Source organism: Martes martes (genome assembly GCF_963455335.1).
Source record: "Martes martes genome assembly, chromosome: 2".
NCBI classification, from domain to species: domain Eukaryota; kingdom Metazoa; phylum Chordata; class Mammalia; order Carnivora; family Mustelidae; genus Martes; species Martes martes.
The window spans coordinates 199158518-199171755 of record NC_137889.1 but is presented as its reverse complement, the minus strand read 5'-3'; the positions used below and the strand labels follow the sequence as shown (position 1 = coordinate 199171755).

At 37.0% G+C, this 13238-nt stretch overlaps 1 protein-coding gene across 4 annotated transcripts in view; it reads left to right on the top strand.

Annotated features, from left to right (window-relative positions):
* The window catches only part of G3BP2 (G3BP stress granule assembly factor 2), an 88600-nt gene that overhangs the window by 62986 nt on the left and 12376 nt on the right, over positions 1 to 13238 (top strand). For all 4 annotated transcript variants that reach the window (XM_080795597.1, XM_080795595.1, XM_080795596.1 and 1 more), the window contains exons 2-5: positions 7893 to 8011; positions 10700 to 10781; positions 11797 to 11970; positions 12805 to 12895. In XM_080795597.1, the coding sequence (XP_080651723.1) occupies positions 7917 to 8011; positions 10700 to 10781; positions 11797 to 11970; positions 12805 to 12895 (442 nt within the window). In that variant the 5' untranslated portion in view covers positions 7893 to 7916. The remainder of the gene's footprint in view (positions 1 to 7892; positions 8012 to 10699; positions 10782 to 11796; positions 11971 to 12804; positions 12896 to 13238) is intronic.

Sequence of the window (13238 nt, the reverse complement as noted above, 5' to 3'; positions counted from 1 at the left end):
CAGGAAGCAGCGTGGCTGTGGTGGGCAGACTAAGCGGATTTTCGGGGAAAAGGCTAAAACTATAAAGAAGATTGTCCCTTGGCTTGAATGTGTTGAGCCCATTTGCAGATCTAAGAGAATGCTGGCTATTAAAAGATGCAAAGCATTTTGAACTAGGAGGAGATAAGAAGAGAAGAGCTTTTAAGAAGGAAATAAAGTAGTGGCCATCAATTTTTAAAAATTGTGACTTTTCAGAGAATGATATTTAAGGGAGAGATCAGATTATATTTGAGAGGAGAGTTGAGGAAGATCAATGCAGTTAATAATTTAGGGAACAATGTGATTAATAAAGTGCCATGAAGACGACTCAAAGTACTTTGAGAAATCAAAGGATAGACAGTTATAGTTTATAGAAGAACCAAGAAAGATTTTCAGGGGTACCCAAAAAATGCATAGAATTTCAATCATTACAGATAGGAAGTTATGGAATGAGTATTGGAGTAGGAATCAAAGGTCTTGGTTCTTGTTAATAGACTTTTAGAATCCTAGTGTTGGAACAACCTAATCTAATGTTGTTAGACATAGATTGTTATACTATATTTCCTGTTAAATTGTTTCGTCAGTCTCTGGAATAAGTACTTACAATAGCTGGCTATTTATGAAGTAGCTCTATTCTGGTTATTTTTGCATTAAGTTGAACCTAAATCTACCCTTTGAACCTAACTACTGTTCAGCCAGTATTTAACTTTTTTTTTTTTAAAGATTTTATTTATTTATTTATTTGACAGACAGATCACAAGTAGGCAGAGAGGCAGGCAGAGAGAGAAGGGAGGAAGCAGGCTCCCCGCTGAGCAGAGAGCCCGATGCGGTCCCAGGACGCGCCGGGATCATGACCTGAGCCAAAGGCAGCAGCTTTAACCCACTGAGCCACCCAGGCGCCCCAAGCCAGTATTTAACTTTTACAAAGAAGAATTGTCAGTTCATTTTAGACATTACATCTATGTTGTAGCCTGAGATTGTTGGCTTTGTGGGCAGCTCCATTATACTAGTGATTCACCAAACTTACTTTTAACCAGGAAGTAAGTAAAAAACCCAAGTACTTTACTAAAAGCTGAAGTTTTTATTAGTCAAAGAAGGAACCAAAAATTCCTTTGGTTGATGACAGTTGTTTTTTTTTTTTTTAAGTTATTTGAAATCACAGTATATTGTAGGATGAAGCCCAGCGTGACTTTTTTTCTTTTTTGTGTATATGTTTACTTTTCTTTCTCTCCTCCTCTTCCCTCTCAGTGGTACTAAGAGATTCAGAAAAGATAGTGGCAATTGATAGCAATTTCCCATGAGAGCTGGAGTACATATGTTTCAGGCATTAGTCTAGGCAAAGGGAGAGGAATCATTTTAAGAAACAAGAATGAATTAAAAGGGGGCACCTGGGTGGCTCAGTGGGTTAAAGCCTCTGCCTTCGGCTCAGGTCATAGTCCCGGGGTCGTGGGATCGAGGCCCACATCGGGCTCTTTGTTCAGCAGGGAGCCTGCTTCCTCCTGTCTGTCTCTGCCTGCCTCTCTGCCTACTTGTAATCTCTTGTTTGTCAAACAAATAAATAAAATCTTTAAAAAAAAAAAAGAATGAATTAAAGGATGTTGATGAAGATACACGATATATGGGGATTTTAAGTGGGATAAAGGTGGAAAGTAGAATGATGATCTTTGAAGTAGTTGAGACTCTAAATAGTGAGGGAAACCAGATATAATCATGTTGGTATCTGGATGAATAAAAAGGACTGATTGTTTTTATTAAGAAGGAAAAGTTCATTTTGCAGTATGCATCCCAGTGTGACAGAAATCTCCAGATTTTCAAGTGTTCATGGAAAAAGTGGGGTTTAATACATGTAATTTTACTTTATCTAAAAAGATTTTAGGAGATAATTGCTCTTTTTTAAAAAAAAAAGAAAATATTTTATTTATTTATTTGACAGATCACAAGTAGGCAGAGGCGCGGGGGAAGCAGGCTCCCCGCTGAGGAGAGTATCTCAAAGATACTCAAGAGTATCTCCTCCCCATGCAGGGCTCCATCCCAGGACCCTGAGATCATGACCTGAGCCCAAGGCAGAGGCTTTAACCCACTGAGCCACCCAGGCGCCCCAAAGAAGATTCTTTTTGCACATCAGTATCTTTTAATCTTGCCTGTCTTTGTTGTATTTTATAGTCTTGTAGGTTTGACCAGAGATCATATCTCAATTTGTAAATTAGAAAATTAAGATCCAAATAGGTCATAACTTTTTCATGGCCTTAGATAAAATCTTTTTCTGTCCCATGTTCAGTGTAGTGTGGGGGGCACCTGGGTGGCTCAGTTGGTTAAGCATCTGCCTGCAGCTCAGTCATGATCCTAGGATTGAGCCCTGCATCTGGTGTTGGGCTCCCTGAGCCTGCTTCTCCCTCTCCCTCCGCCTCTCCCCGTCCCCTTGTGCTCTCTTTCAAAGAAATAAAGATCTTTTTAAAAATGGTTTTAACTTTTAAAAATTAAAAACATTTTAGGGGTGCCCAGGTGGCTCAATCAGTTCGGTGTCTGCCTTCTGCTCAGGTCATGATCCCAGAGTTCCAGGATTGAGCCCACATCCAGTTCCCTGCTGAGCAGGGAGCCTGCTTTTCCCTCTGCCTCTCCTTCTCATGGCCTCTCTCAAATAAAATCTAAAAAAAAAAAACAGAGAGGGAATTATTAAAGAAATGGAAGGACCCACATCCCAGAATTTGCTTACCTAAGAGTTGGGTAATTTGCTGTGAATAATAAAAACAGCACAATTGTTCCTGTAACCATATTTATTCTGAATGTGTAATTTGGATCTTTTGTTTTTCCTCCTAACCAGATTCTTGTATACATGGCTGTGTGTGAATTATAAATGCACACTTTATAGTACTCAATTTTCCAATCTTAACTTCCTGCACCTACCCAAACTACCTATTGGTGGTTCATTTATAATTTTTTTAAAAGATTTTATTTTTATTTATTTGGCTCAGAGAGATCACAAGTAGGCAGAGGCAAGCAGAGTGAGGGGGAAGCAGGCTCCCTGCCGAGCAGAGAGCCAGATGTGGGGTCCGATCCCAGGACCCTGAGATCATGACCTGAGCTGAAGGCAGAGGCTTAATCCACTGAGCCACCCAGGCGCCCGGTTCATTTATAATTTCATCCTAATGCTTCTTTGATGCCTTATGTATTGCACTGTTAATTTTCCTACTCTAGGGGAGAAAATGGGAAGATGGCCAAGATGCAGATGTTTGTGTAGAACAAATAAATTAGTGTGTCATTAAAAGATAGATAAGTCAGGTGTTACTTTTTCCCCTTTTGCCTCTTATTTTCTGGTTGATGTGATTAATTTCCACCACTTATACTTTAGCCCACTAAATTCTGATTCACTTTAAATGAGTTAGTAGTGAAGAAGTAACTGCTTTGTAAGTAGTTATATTTAAGTATAAATCGTAGCACCATCCATTAGTAACTTCTTTTCGTTTTATCATTCCCCGTGGAAGCCTCCCTATGCCTAAAAATGGACTCTGCCTAGACTCTGTATAGATTTTTGTTTAGTCTTTTACCAGATAAATATTGCCTTACCTCATCCACCATTTGAGCTTCACTTTTATTTTTTCTTTCCCCTTTTTTAAAAAGCTTATTTATTTATTTATTTATTTGACAGAGAGAGAGAGAGAGAGGGAACACAAGCAGGGGGAGTGGGAGAGGGAGAGGGAGAAGCAGGCTTCCCGCTGGGAGCAGGGAGCCTGCCGCCTGGCTAGATCCCAGTCAGGACCTGAGCCCTGAGCCACAGATGCTTAAACCTACTGAGCCACCCACGCACCCCTGAGGTTCTCTTTTCAAGTTACCTCCTTTGAATAATTTATTGAATAATAATCTTGTAAAAGTTGCCTTCGCTGTGTGTCTACCTTTCCTGTCTCTCTGATGTGTATTGATGATGTGACCACCACACTTTCGTGATTGTATATACAATATATATGTCTATATTGTGTATATATACTATACATATTATATATATGTGTATATATATATGTGTGTATATATATATAGGTGGTAGGCATTTGAAAGCCTCTCAGATGTTTTAACAATAAGTCTTTAGTGTATTTTGACCTTTCTTTGATACTGATACATGTATTTACCGCGTTTTGTTTTGTTTTGTTCTTTACTTTGGTTATATGTATGTGACAAAAATGATAAGTAAATCTATCCTTTATAAATGTGATGGAGGATTTGGGATAAATGACAAAGTGTCATTGTAGAAAATCTGGAAATAAGGAAGAGAAAGAAGAACATGGGAATCTCCAAATCCATAGCCAGTCCCTAATAGCATATCTATTATTCACCATTTGAACAAAACTGTTTTGTATGTAGCTATTTTATTTAGAGGATAAGTTAGTATCTTCCCATGTCTTAGTGTTATTTTCACATCAGCTACATTATTAAAGCATGTATTCATTTTCAGATTTTTTTATTTTAAAAAATTTTATTAGATAAATCTACTGTTCTTCACACTTCACAATCGTTCAAAATAAAAATACTATGTTGTTTAGCTTTGTTACTTTAAATGTAGCAAATGAGAATTCATTTATGCATTAGGATTTGTTAGTGTTTATTGGAAGTTTTTAGGTTTGCTGGGGAACTAATGGCCCCTGAAATGACACTATCTGATTCTGCTTTGTGAATTAAATTTTTCTTTTCTTTTTTTTTTTTTATCTGCTTTTCTTTTCTTTTCTTTTTTTTTTTTTTTTAAAGATTTTATTTATTTATTTGACAGACAGATCACAAGTAGGCAGAGAGGCAGGCAGAGAGAGAAGGGAGGAAGCAGGCTCCCTGCTGAGCAGAGAGCCTGATGCGGGGCTCGATCCCAGGACGCTGGGATCATGACCTGAGCCGAAGGCAGCGGCTTTAACCCACTGAGCCACCCAGGCGCCCTTTCTTTTCTTTTTTTAAAAAAAGAGTTTAATTGTAAGTGGTACAGAATTCAAGGCAGAACAAAGACTGCAAAGCAGACTGGCAAGATTCTCGGCCGGGTTTACTCTTACCTTAACAGCTAAGATGGCAATGGCTGAGTAAGAGGAAGTAAAGACAAGATGATGAGTCACACTGTATGGATTTTTTTTTTCCTTTTTTTCTTTTCCGAAGTTTATTCTTTTTTTTTTTAATTTTTTAAAAATATTTTTTAATTTATTTGACAAATCACAACTAGGCAGAGAGGCAGGCAGAGAGAGAGGAGGAAGCAGGCTCCCCGTAGAGCAGAGAGCCCGATGCGGGGCTCGATCCCAGGACCCTGGGATCATGACCTGAGCCGAAGGCAGCGGCTTTAACCCACTGAGCCACCCAGGCGCCCCCGAAGTTTATTCTTGAATGTATAACAGCTCCGACACAACACTTCATTCTGGCTATAGGTGGCAACAGATGTAAATGGCAGAGAATCCAGATGTTTTTAAACAGCAACGAAAGTAGGGGGTCACCATTTCCTGATGGAGACACAAGGAACTGCTTGCTTTTTGCCAGATTTCTCAATTTCCCCTGTGGCCTGGGGACCCTTTCACATCGCCTTCACTTGAGCTTCTCCAGCTGCTTTGTTTCTGTTGGAACGCGTTCTCTTCCTCTTCCATCTCCTTGAACTGCTTCAAAGGCTTCTTGCCATTGCCGCATCCCCCGACACTGCCACTGAAAGCAGTAAATTAACTATTTTAAAAGCAAGTGAGGCATAAAAATTTTAACAGATTTGTGGGTTTTGTATATTGTTTCAAGACTGTTTTAAAAGGAGAGAAAACCTAATAGAGCATTATGTGAAAGTTGAATTGGGAATTGTTCGGATTCTGTAGAGCTACAATCTTGCCTGTAGGCTCTGCCATGGTTTATTTATACACACTTTATTTATTTACATGAGAGAGAGAGAGAACGCAAGAGCCGGGGTGGGGGCAGAAGGAGAGGGACAAGCAGACTCCCCACTGAGTGTGGAGCCCCCCCCCCCAACTCAGGGCTCGATTCCAGGACTCTGAGATCATAACCTGAGCTGAAGTCAGCTGAGCCACCCAGGTGGCCCTCCTAATTTTTATTTAAAAACATTATCACAGTTGTAATGATTATGACAGGTTATCTTTGGCTATAAAATTTTTTGTTTAAAGGAAACCTAGGGTAGGGCTCCTGGGTGGCTTAGCTGTTCAGGTTGTGATCCCAGGGTCCCTCATCTTTTTCCCTGCTCTGCAGGAGGCCTGATCCCCCCTCCCCCCCCCGTTGTTCCTTCTCCCACTATGTCTCTCTGTGTCAAATAAATAAAATCTTTTAAAAAAATAAATAAAGGAAGCCTAGGGTTACCTGAGTGACTCAGTCGGTTAAGTGGGACTCTCGGTTTTGGCCCAAGCCATGATCTCAGGGTTGAGATTGAGCCCTGTGTCTTCTGTGCTGATCGTGGAGCCTGTTGAGGATTCTCTCTCTCTCTCTCTCTCTCTGCCCCTTCCCTCTCCCCTACCTCTCTTCCAAAAAGACCCAAACAAACCTACATTGAGATTTATTTGTTAAGCAGGAATTTAAACTGTATCCCAGTTTGCCCAGTAAATATACACAGATACTGGGGGTTTGTTGTTTTTTTTTCAGTACTTTTAAGTGTAGTAGGAAAGGATATTTGATTATAAATATATATATTTAAACAAGTAATATTTAACTTTCTCTTTTCTTCCCCCCTTTTCCAGTTCCTAATGTTGTAATTTTAACTGTTCGGGGGGGCTATAACCATGTGTAAGTCACTTACTTTAAATGAGTGTGTTTCTATTTATATCTTGTATTTGTTTTTCTTATTTTTAAGCCTCCTCCCTGTCAGCATAGACCCTCCTTCCCCCTGCCTTGACTCGTTGTTTTTCTTGATCTTACCTTTGAGATTTCCGCTTAGCAGTACTTTATCATAGCGCCTAACCCGTTCTGTTTCTTATGTGCTTGTTTCCAGTCCATGACGGATTATAAACTTTTCAGTTTTATTTTAATTCCAGGTAACATGCAGTTAACAGTTAGTTTCAGGTGTACAGCATATGGATTCAGCACTTCCATACATTACCCTGTGTCTTTCACCTATTTAATCTGTCCCCCCACCCACCTCCCCTCTGGTAACCATCATTTTTGTTCTCTGGAGTTAAGGGTCTATTTCTTAATTTGTCTCTTTTATTTTTTATTTTTTTCCTTTTGCTTGTTTGTTTTGTTTCTTAAATTCCATCAGATTATAAACTTCTTGAGGGCTGAAGTCTTAATCTTATTCCCCAGGCTGTCCCCTTTATTAAAGAGCACCTGGCAATGTATTGATGCTTTTTACTTACTTAGTGGAAAGGAATACTGGACATACACCAAATGTAAAAAAAATATATATATTCTCTGAGTACTCAGGTTGTTTCTGATTTTTAATGGTAATTATTATCATTTTGAAGCAGTGAAGTAATTCTAAAGGAGAGTGAATACAAAGAAGATAAAAGTTGGTACTTTCTCATAGTAAGTCTAATCTCCAGGTCCTGACGTGTGCCTTCTGCCTAGAATAAACCATTGGAATCCAGGGACATAGATTATAATTATAGTCTCTAAAGGAGAGAGGTACTGTGACTGGAAAAGACTTGGTTATGGTGTTCATACTGTGAGGCAGGGGTACTTTCTTGGGAATAAGAAAAAGAACTGTGTGGAGGTTGGGAGGGGGGAAGGCATTGAGGAGTAGAGACAAAGAGGAACTTCAGATGTTGGAAGTTACCAGTAGTTGTTGGGAATTTATTATTTTGTTGTTGTAAATTGTTTTTCAATAAATACATTACTTTTCTTTATTCCTGTTTGTACGGCTAAGAAAACTTACTTCCTGGAAATTTATAAAGATGACTTTTTAATAGTTAACATTCTTGTGTTTGCTCCCTTAGCATTTGACATTGTGCAGCAAAGAAATGGTTATGGAGAAGCCCAGTCCGCTGCTTGTAGGGCGGGAGTTTGTGAGGCAATATTATACTTTGCTGAATAAAGCTCCAGAATATTTACACAGGTAAATTTTAAATGGATTATTTAGTATTTTTATTTAGTTTTGTTTTCTTGACTAGGACTACATAGTATTTTTGTCTTTCTTGTTTCATGTTCTTATTGTTTCTTTGCAAACCATAACCAATATTTTATCTAACGGCTGAAACCATTTTTTCAAGTTTTTTAAAAAATGAGATCACAGCAGTTCCTGGGTAGCTCAAGTCAGTTAAGTGTCCAGTTCTTGATCTCAGCTCAGGCCTTGATCTCAGGGTTTTGAGTTCAAGCCCTGTTTGGAACTCCACAAAAAAAATGAAATCCATGGTGAAAAAATGTTTCACGTTTTATCCCATCATATAACATATGCATATCTATGTACACACATGTACACAATTATATCCTTCAGTATTTTGTATTTCATTTAAATAAACCTTGGGCCTGACCACAGGCTAATGGGTTCTAATCTGCAATTTGAAATCATAGTCATTAGTGAACTTTTTCTTTTAAGTTCCTTATGGCAGTGTTAGAAAATGAATGATACAAGTGGTTATACTTGTGGAAATTTCTTCTGATTGATCTTCAAAATAGTATTCCTTGGTAAAACAGCAGTAGTAGCCTTGTTTACTATTTTGGCAGGAGTTGAACATCTGTAAGCTTACTTTTTCCAGAAGTTGAAATGAAATTGATTTATATTGTGAGTAGCATTTATAATTTTTGTTCTTCTGGTGTATTTTAGCAGGTGAAAGATAAGTGAGACTTATATTATAAGGATTAGTTTTTGCAAGTATTTGTAGAACACACCAGCCATGTAAGCTAAGGCATAAATCATTGCCACTTCATATGGAAAAAGCTGTTAAAAAGACTTATGTTCCTTTAGCTGGGTCCTCTTTTCTAAGTAGGCTGGGCATTCTAAAGTTAGATTTTGCAGTATGTCTTGTATTATTTCATGACATTTTTCTGTAACAAATACCCCTCCTCAAAAAAAAAAAAATCCGAAAGTGAATACCTGTGCATTTTTCTAATTATAGAAATAAAAGATGTTCTTTTTTTTAAAAAAAAATTTATTTATTTTAATAAACATATAATGTATTTTTATCCCCAGGGGTACAGGTCTGTGAATCGCCAGGTTTATACCTTTCACAGCACTCATCATAGCACATACCCTCCCCAATGTCCATATCCCCACCACCCTCTCCTGTCCCCTCTCCCCCTAGCAACCCTCAGTCTGTTTTTTGAGATTGAGTCTTTTATGGTTTGTCTGAAATAAAAGATGTTGTTGTAGGCAATGTATGTAAAGGAGTTTTTGGGTGGAGAGGGGAGAATGGAATTAATAAGGCCTTTCCTTGTCTGAAATTTAGTCTTTATATAATGTAGGTATTAGCTTTTTTTTTTTTTTGTAGTGACAGTAAGTGTCTCCACAATCATTTAAAAAAAAAACCCATAAACTTGTTTTAAACTTAGCTTGTGTAACCAGTTTACCTATAAATGGAAATCAGTTAGTAATTTTTCACTTGTTAACAAACTGTGATCAGTATCCTTATTCGTGCATCTTTTTGCACCTTTCTAGTTATTTTCTTAAGGCCCTAGAAGTAGAATTGTTAAAGGTATAATTATTTCTAAGGCTTTTCCTACACTTAACAGTCAAGTTGTCCTCCAGAAAAATGGTAGAAGTTCACGTTTGCCAGTGGTACAGCGAGAAAATAGTGTAAACTTAAAATTACAGGTAGTAGTTAAAAACATGAACTGTGGAGCTAGACTGTCTGGGGTCATGTCTTAGCAACCCCACTTGATTACTGTGTGGCCTTAGGAGAGTTAATTTAATTTTTTCTGAACTTAGTTTGCTCATTTACATAATAGTGCTTATTTCATGAGGTTGTTAGGGGAGGGGTAAGTAAATAATATGTAATGCACTGAGAACATTGCTTGGCATAGAGGAAGTCTTACATACGTGTTTCAGTAACAATAGGTGCTGAGTTCTCTTCATGAAAACATTAATTTTGCATGTTTGATAACCTTAATTTAGAAATATATTAATTGATATAATTGATATATTAATTGATAACCTTAATTTAAAAATATATTAATTCTGATTGCTTTAGGTAATGCAGAGAAATACTAATTTATCATGTACGTAAGAGCAGTATAAAATATTAATGAGATATCAGAAACTGTAAAAATGTAGATTTTCTTATTTAGTCTCTGAATTATTTCACTTATTGTAAATTTACTGAACTGTTTTAATCTAAGATTTTGGAACTAGTAATCATTTGGAACTTTGAGTCTAATGTTAAACAGCAGCTGATTCCCAAACAAATCTAGATAACTTGAGTTTTTTATCTAAAGGGAAAAACTGGGTCAGTTACTACAGCATCAGTATTTAGAATGTATTTTGAATATCTCATTCTTCCACCTCAAAAAATAGATATAATAGGAATTAGATGAGAATTGCAAGTGATTGAATGTATTTCCAGTGTGCCAGGCCACAATTCTGTTGTTGCTTATTTAATCCTTACAACAACCCTATGGAGTAGTTACTGTTACTGCATTTGATAATCAAGGAAACTGCTTACGGACCATAAGTAACTTTATCAGGATTATACCACTACTGAATGACAAAGGCAGACATAGAAGCTATGTCTGTTTTATACCAGAATTCTGCTGCCTCTTAGGCCTCTCTTGACAATTGAATGTTAATGAATTCTCATTGGCTTTATAGGTTTTATGGCAGGAATTCTTCCTATGTTCATGGTGGAGTAGATGCTAGTGGAAAGCCCCAGGAGGCTGTTTATGGCCAAAATGTAAGTACCAATTTCATATACATTTTAAGTTTTTTCCCTTTTTTCTTGTGTCAAGATAGTTGAAAACAGTCTTTTTGTGCCGATGGATTTCTTCCCGAACGTACTCATTACTTGTAACTAGAAGTTGTGTTACAATAGTTGTTAAATGAGCTTTCAGTTCTTATAAATATCCATTTTGTTTGAAACAAGGTGTTACATTGGGTTGGATACCAAGGAGAAGATAGGAAATTATCTGTTCTTGATGTATTTTATTCATGAAACGGTTGAGAACAATAAATTTATACAGATACGGGCTAAACCTTATGTTATAGGAGTGCACAGAAGTATATGTGCTTTATGACATTATATAGAGGATATGGGACTTTAGCTAGATGCTGAATTACAGAATTTGGCCTTACTGTACAAAAGGAAATTAAAAGTAGAAGAAATGGTACAGCAAACCCAGTAAAGTAAAATCAGCTGTGAGGCCAAGGAGTAGTCAACACAGTTTGTATGAATGATTAAAAACGTAATGCAGGAGTGCCTGGGTGGCTCTGTCAGTTAAGTGATTGCCTTCAACTCGTCATGATCCTAGCATCCTGAGATCGAGCCCCACATTGGGCTCACTATTTAGCCGGGGGCCTGCTTCTCCCTCTCCTTTTGCCGCTCCCCCTGCCTGTTCTTTCCTGCTGTCTCTCTGTCAAATAAATAAATAAAATCTTAAAAAAAAACCCAAAAAACACCAAAACCCAAAAAACTTAATACAGAATAGTGAGAGAGAGCTATATAAAGTCCGTATTATTGCTTAATATGAGATAGCCATAGTGATCTCTTGTATTGAGCTGTGACATGTTGAAAATGGTGGTTTAGGAACATCAACCTGACAGTAATGCATGTCATGGTGGAAAGGATTCAAATGAGATCGATAGGTTATGTAGTTAATATTCTAGAGTTGTGAGGAGATCGGTGAAGCTCTGATAGTATTAAGTAAGTGTCACAGCAGTTTGTTTTTCCTCCTTCCTTTCTTCTATTACAGGATATACACCACAAAGTATTATCTCTGAACTTCAGTGAATGTCATACTAAAATTCGTCACGTGGATGCTCATGCAACCTTGAGTGATGGAGTGGTTGTCCAGGTCATGGGTTTGCTATCTAATAGTGGACAGCCAGAGAGGAAGTTTATGCAGACCTTTGTTCTGGCTCCTGAAGTACGTTTTCATTTCACTTAATTTTCATTTGTATGATTTTATTTGGTTGTTCTTACTTGCTTGAACAGGTTTAGATATGCATGTAGCTAAACTTGAGAAATTGGCATTGAATCCGTTGATAAACATTTGAGCAGCACAGGGATTTGGAGTACCCACCTCCCTTGCAGAAAATCCACATATAGCTTCTGACTTTTCAACAACTTTACTAATAGCCTCACGTTGACCAGAAGCCATACTGATGGTATATTTACCATTAACACGTATTTTGTAGCTTATATGTATTCTGTAATTCTGTATTCTTACACTAAAGTAAGTTAGAGAAAGGAAAATGGCATTGTATAAGAGAAAATACATTTACAGTACTGTATCGGAAAAAACTCATGTCGGCGGACTTGTGCAGTTCAAACTTGTGTTGTTCCAGGAGTTAGTAATTTGAGCTTTGTGTGTGTACACACTTTGCCTGTCTTTTTTATTTTTTTCACCTTGCCTATTTAGAAGTAAGTCTACTGATAGAAATGTATCAATAGATTTACTAAGGTTATAGAATTAATATAAGAATACTTTGTTTAGTAAGTTATATGTTCAAATGGCTAAGTTTCATGTGTTAATTAGTCTTGGTTCTCTTCTGTTGAGCACGCATTTCTTGAGTTCAAATATTTGAATGCTTTTCTATACTATAATATAGCATGTTTAATTTTAGAAGATTTTACTGAGTCTACATAATATTTCTATGGCGTTAAAATAGATATTGCATATGCCGTGTAATTTGTTCTTTTTATGCAGTGCCATATTTATGAGTGTTTAATGGAATATTTGGATTTTGTTTTTCTGTAGGGATCTGTTCCAAATAAGTTTTATGTTCACAATGATATGTTTCGTTATGAAGATGAAGTATTTGGTGATTCTGAACCAGAACTTGATGAAGGTGAGGTTAAGATAGAAGGCTTCTATCAGTACCCTTTAAAGACATGAAAAATATGAAACTTAAATTTGCCTCTATTATAACAGTTAAACCCTCTTTTTTTCCTTTTGTTAAAAAGAAATAGGTGTTCATTGTATGACATTATATAAAAATCAGACGTAGAAAGTAAAACAAAATTCAGTCTCATCCTATATATAACCAAGAGTTATATTGTAGAATTTGGTTGGATCCCACCCTTAGCAGTACTTATTTTTATAAAAATGGAATTATGCTAGTTCAGAGCTTGTTCTTTTCTATTTAATATATCTTCATTGGCTGTGAATTTTTTGTTTATATCATAATTATT